General features: G+C 48.1%; 1 protein-coding gene across 1 annotated transcript; it reads left to right on the forward strand.

Annotated features, from left to right (window-relative positions):
• The first annotated feature begins 858 nt into the window (after positions 1 to 858).
• On the forward strand, positions 859 to 4,871 carry LOC120383904 (zinc finger protein 585A-like). Its single transcript, XM_039502222.1, has 3 exons — positions 859 to 912; positions 2,410 to 2,523; positions 2,855 to 4,871. Exons 1-3 carry the CDS (start codon positions 879 to 881, stop codon positions 4,207 to 4,209), a joined length of 1,503 nt encoding a protein of 500 aa, XP_039358156.1. The 5' UTR covers positions 859 to 878; the 3' UTR covers positions 4,210 to 4,871.
• The last annotated feature ends 565 nt before the right edge of the window (positions 4,872 to 5,436 follow it).

Below are 5,436 nucleotides of genomic sequence, written 5' to 3' on the forward strand. Positions count from 1 at the left end.
CCTAAAGTGACTCCTTTGATTCTGCTCTTTTTCCAGCGTTTGGCTCAGAGACGCTGTTCTGGGGGAGTTTAGAAGGGACTTGGTGGGGTTAGTTCTAATGAGGGGGAGGGGGTCTGACGGGGGGGGGGGGTAATGAACTAACTGGATTTGTTCCCAGCATGGCAGAGTCCTAGAATCTGCGCGTCTGTCTGCAGGGAGAGAGCCTGGGGGGAATCGGGGTGTGACATGGAGTCCAGCCCCTTATGAAACCTGCCCAGTCTCCCTGCTCCTCTGACAGGCTGAGGAATCGCGTCCACGTTTCGCTCCAGATCGTCCCGTCTTCCAGGAGACAGGGCAGGGGAATGGCCGTGATGGAGCCAGCTCAGGTAGGGGATTTTTAGGGAGCTTTTGGTGGTGGGGGAGGTGAGTTTTGGAACCAGGAAATACCCCCCTGGGCAGGGCTGGGTAAACTGACCAGATTCCCAGTGCTGGAGCCTGAACCCACTGGCCAGAGGCTGCTGTGAAATACGCAGGGAAGCTGTTGGGATTCCTGTGTCTGTCCCTGGCTCAGAGCTCTGCTTCCCGTATTATCAGCCTGTGGCTGGCAGGTGTGTGGGAAACGAAAAGACCCTGCCCTGCTCCCTCTGCTGGGGGTGGACAAGGACCTTCTCCCCACCCCCTGAAGCCTCCTGGCTGCTCTGAGCAGGGTGCAGGGAGGATTCTGCTTCTCTGTCCCTCCTCCCCCTTGACTCGTAGGATTGTGGCTGGGGCCGCAGGTGCTGAGTGGGGGACTCTTGTTGTTTCAGATGCCGGTGACCTTTGAGGAGGTGGCTGTGTATTTCACCCAGGGGCAGGGGGCTCTGCTGGACCCCACTCAGAGAGTCCTCTACAGGGACGTCATGCAGGAGAACTATGAGACGGTGACCTCGCTGGGTAAGAGTGTGAAGGGTTGGATCACAGAAACCCCCCTGGGAGCTGCCACCCGATGTGCAAAGACTACCCCTGCTCCTGTTTTCCCTGCCAGCTCAGGACTCCAGCACCCTGTCTTGCTGAGCCAGACACTCCCGTCTGCTCCAACACAGACCCAGGGGCTGAATTACTTGCCCCAAAGCTGCAGGTTTACCTGAAAGCAGCTCACAGAAGTGTGCTTGTGTTTAACACTCAGATGCCCAACTCCCAGTGGGATCTAAACCCAAATAAATCCGTTTTACCCTGTATAAAGCTTATGCAGGGTAAACTCATAAATTGTTCGCCCTCTATAACACTGACAGAGAGATATGCACAGTTGTGTGCTCCCCCAGGTATTAATACAGACTCTGAGTTAATTAATAAGTAAAAAGTGATTTTGTTAGATACAGAAAGTAGGATTTAAGTGGTTCCAAGTAGTAACAGACAGAACAAAGTAAGTGACCAAGCAAAATAAAATAAAATGTGCAAATCTATGTCTAATCAAACTAAATACAGATAAGATCCTCACCAGTTCCAGAATGTTCCCTTCTACAGACTAATCTCCTTTTAGCCTGGGTCCAGCAATCACTCTCACCCCCCGTAGTTACTGTTCTTTGTTCCAGTTTCCTTCAAGTATCTTGAGGGGGGGGGGGGTGAAGAGGCTCCTTCTTTAGCAAGCTGAAGACAAAATGGAGGGGTCTCCCAGGGGTTTAAATAGACTCTCTCTTGCGGGTGGCGACCCCTCCTCACCCTGTGTAGAATCCACTCACAAAATGGAGATTCGGAATCACATGGGCAAGTCACATGCCCATGCATGACTCAGGACTTGCAGGTAGCAGCCATTACCCACAGGCTACCTTGAACATCCTCAGGTAGACTTCTTAAGTGGATTGGAGTCTTCTAAGCTCTTTTGTCTGTTAAGTTCTTCCTGATCGAGCACTTAACTTGCACATTCCTTTTCCAAGAAGTGACCAAATGTTCTAACTAAGGCTACTTAGAAGTCAAGCAATTATACAGCCAATGTTCATAACTTTGAACACACAAATGGTGCCTGCACACAACTAGGATGAACATAACCAGTAGATCATAACACATACTAAATCATCCCCACCCAGCCCCCCTAGTTTGCAAGGTGGAGAAGCCGTGTATTGTCCTGTCTGTGTTGTTTCTCGGTTGCTCACAGAATCCCTCTTCTCCCTCCTCCCTGGGAACAGCACCAGCCATGTGGAGGGCTCTGGGGTCTGCAGGGTTAGAAATAGGCAGGGGTTTAATACTGGAGCTGGGTGTGCATCACAATTCCCCTCACCTCCACAGATGTCTGCCTCCCCCGAGGGGGCTCAGTGACCATGTTCCCATCCTCTTAGATTCCACATTCCCCAGCACAACACAGGGACACGTTCTGCCCACGGAATGTCCTTTCTGACAGACGCGCTCTCAATCCTCCACTCATCCTGATCTGGTCTGATTTCACTCCCTGCACAGGATTTCCCCTTCCCAAACCTAACCTGATCACCCGGCTGGAACGAGGGGAAGAGCCGTGGGTGCCTGAACTCCAGCCCTGTGAGGAAAGAGGGATCCCGAGAGGCACCCACACAGGTGAGGACTGACACATAAACCATCTGGGGAGTGAAGGAAAAAGTTGAGAATCCCAAAAATGAGGTATCAGTAAGTGCTCTTGGTTCTTCCTCATCTCACCCAGGGCAGGGCTGCAGTCAGCAAATATCACTGACATTGCTTCCCACATGTCCTGTTACCTGCAGGAGTTTCCTTCCCAACTTTCCTTCTCCGTGAAAGTTTGGGTGGGAAGTGGAGGCAGAATCCAATTGCTCCTTCTGTGCAGCTTTAGCATGTTGGGTTTTCCCTCGATGCTCTTCATCTGAATTTCTCCCTAGCACAATGACTCCTCTCTGGATTCTCTCTCTCCCAGCAGGTGACAAGAGAATGAGTGAGAACGAGGAGGGGAATCAACAGCAGGAAGTTCCTGGGCACAGGGAATCACAGGGGACCTTTGTGGGAAGACCCCATATGTGCTTAGACTGTGGAAAAAGCTTCATGCGGAGGTCAGACCTTGTTTGTCATCAGGCAGTCCACACAGGAGAGAGACCCCATAAGTGCTTAGACTGTGGACAGAGTTTCATATGGTGGTCACACCTTATTTTACATCAGCGAATCCACACTGGAGAGAAACCCCACAAGTGCTTAACCTGTGGAAAAAGTTTTATACGGAGGTCAACCCTACTTGATCACCAGGCAGTCCACACTGGAGAGAGGCCCCATAAGTGCTTAGAGTGTGGAAAAAGTTTCATACGGAGGTCAAAGCTACTTAATCATCAGGCAGTCCACACTGGAGAGAGGCCCCATAAATGCTTAGACTGTGCAAAAAATTTCATACAGAGGTCAGACCTTGTTAGACATCTAGCAGTCCACACCGGAGAGAGATCCCATAAGTGCTTAGACTGTGGGAAAAGTTTCATATGGAAGTCAGGCCTTGTTAAACATCAGATAATCCACAGAGGAGAGAAATCCCATAAATGTTTGGATTGTGGGAAAAGCTTCACACAAAGATCAAGTCTTATGGCACATCAGACAATCCACACAGGAGAGAGACCCCACAAGTGCTTAGACTGTGGGAAAAGTTTCATACGGAGATCAGATCTTGTTAGACATCAAGCAGTCCACACCGGAGAGAGACCCCATAAGTGCTTAGACTGTGGGAAAAGTTTCATAGAGAGGTCAATCCTACTTAACCATCAGGCAGTCCACACTGGAGAGAGACCCCATAAGTGCTTAATCTGTGGGAAAAGTTTCATATGGAGGTCAGGCCTTGTTAAACATCAAGTAGTCCACACCGGAGAGAGATCCCATAAGTGCTTAGACTGTGGGAAAAGTTTCACACAAAGATCATATCTTATGACACATCAGATAATCCACACAGGAGAGAAATCCTATAAATGTTTGGACTGTGGGAAAAGTTTCACAGAAAGATCATATCTTATGACACATCAGGCAATCCACACTGGAGAGGGACCCCACAAGTGCTTAGACTGTGGGAAAAGTTTCACAAAAAAATCAAATCTTATGGCACATCAGACAATCCACACAGGAGAGAGACCCCACAAGTGCTTAGACTGTGGAAAAAGTTACAGACAGAGGTCACACCTTGTTGTACATCAGGTAGTCCACACTGGAGAGAGACCCCACAAGTGCTTAGATTGTGGAAAAAGTTTCACACGGAGGTCCGTCCTTGTTAAACATCAAGCAATCCATACAAGAGGGAAATAACACTTAGATTAAACTTGGGTGTAATAATGTCATTGTATCTCTCTCTCTCTCTGTTTAAAGTTTGTGGTAAACTGTCTATGAACGGCTTTATGGATAATTACCTTATGTTAATCCATATAGTTTTAGTACTTGTGGTGTTTGCGAAATAGAAGGTTACTTCTCAAACCTATTGTTCACCCAAGGGCTGCCTGCTGTCGAGAGGCTACAAAAGTGTCCGTACAAACTCTTGAGACCTGATCCTTTTATCTCCGATCTTCTTATGCTTTATTCAGGGGGCATTTGAGTCGTAAGACTGAGATCTCCAGTCCCCTCTGCACTGCCCTGATATTGAACATTTGACTAGAACGTGATGAAATGATTCTGAAAGGGACTCTTTTCAATTCTAACTCACCATCAGTGGATTGAGCATTGGTCTGCTAAACCCAGGGTTGTGAGTTCAATCTTTGAGGGGGCCATTCAGGGATTTGGGGATTGGTCCTGCTTTGAGCAGGGGGTTGGACTAGATGACCTCCTGAGGTCCCTTCCAACCCTAATAATCTATGATTCTATGATCTCTCTGGTGAAACTGACCTAAGGACTCTATTCATCTTTGTATGTCTAATGACCTAAGAGCCAATACTGTCTTTTCTTCTTTTAATAAAAAGTAGTTTCGTTAACAAGAATTGGCTGTAAGCAGGTATTTGGGGAAGAACTGAAGTATCATTAACTTGGTGGGTGATGTGTCTGTGGGATTGGTAGAATTCTTTATATAATGAAGATTTTCAGGAATCCCCATCAGAATCTCAGAGGACATTTTCCCATATCAGGGGTATCATTAAAGACTTGCCTCTGTTGCCACTCTGTCAAATCAGTTATTTTGTGATACCATGTGATACCATGAAGGGTTTACAAAGCTGAATAATGCATCATACCTGTGCCAGGGAACTTTCAGTGAAATTAGCCTGTAATTAAAATCCAAAGTTATTACCCATTAAACATGACAGCAATTCCCTACCTTGTACTCCTGGGCAGCCTCCTCTGTGGGAACCACCGTGTGAGCTCTGTGAGCCCGGGACAGATGGCAAACCAGACAGATGGGGGTTTGATCCTCTTCACAGAAGTTTCAGAGCCTCCTGGTGTTCCCCACACACCCCATCCCCTCCTGCTCCTTTCGCTGCCTGGAAACTCAGCCGATTGGTGATTTCTACCATGTTTCCCAGCTGCCTGTTGGGCCTGACATTTCTCCGT

The sequence above is a fragment of the Mauremys reevesii genome, linkage group 15, assembly GCF_016161935.1.
Source record: "Mauremys reevesii isolate NIE-2019 linkage group 15, ASM1616193v1, whole genome shotgun sequence".
Classification (NCBI taxonomy): Eukaryota; Metazoa; Chordata; order Testudines; family Geoemydidae; genus Mauremys; species Mauremys reevesii.

Bases quoted from the DNA above. Each gene is read 5' to 3' on its own strand.
- LOC120383904 (XM_039502222.1), top strand. From the start codon at position 879: ATGCAGGAGAACTATGAGACGGTGACCTCGCTGG. The intron at 913-2,409 runs GTAAGAGTGTGA...CTCCCTGCACAG, and splicing joins TGAGACGGTGACCTCGCTGG to GATTTCCCCTTCCCAAACCT. The intron at 2,524-2,854 runs GTGAGGACTGAC...TCTCTCTCCCAG, and splicing joins CCCGAGAGGCACCCACACAG to CAGGTGACAAGAGAATGAGT.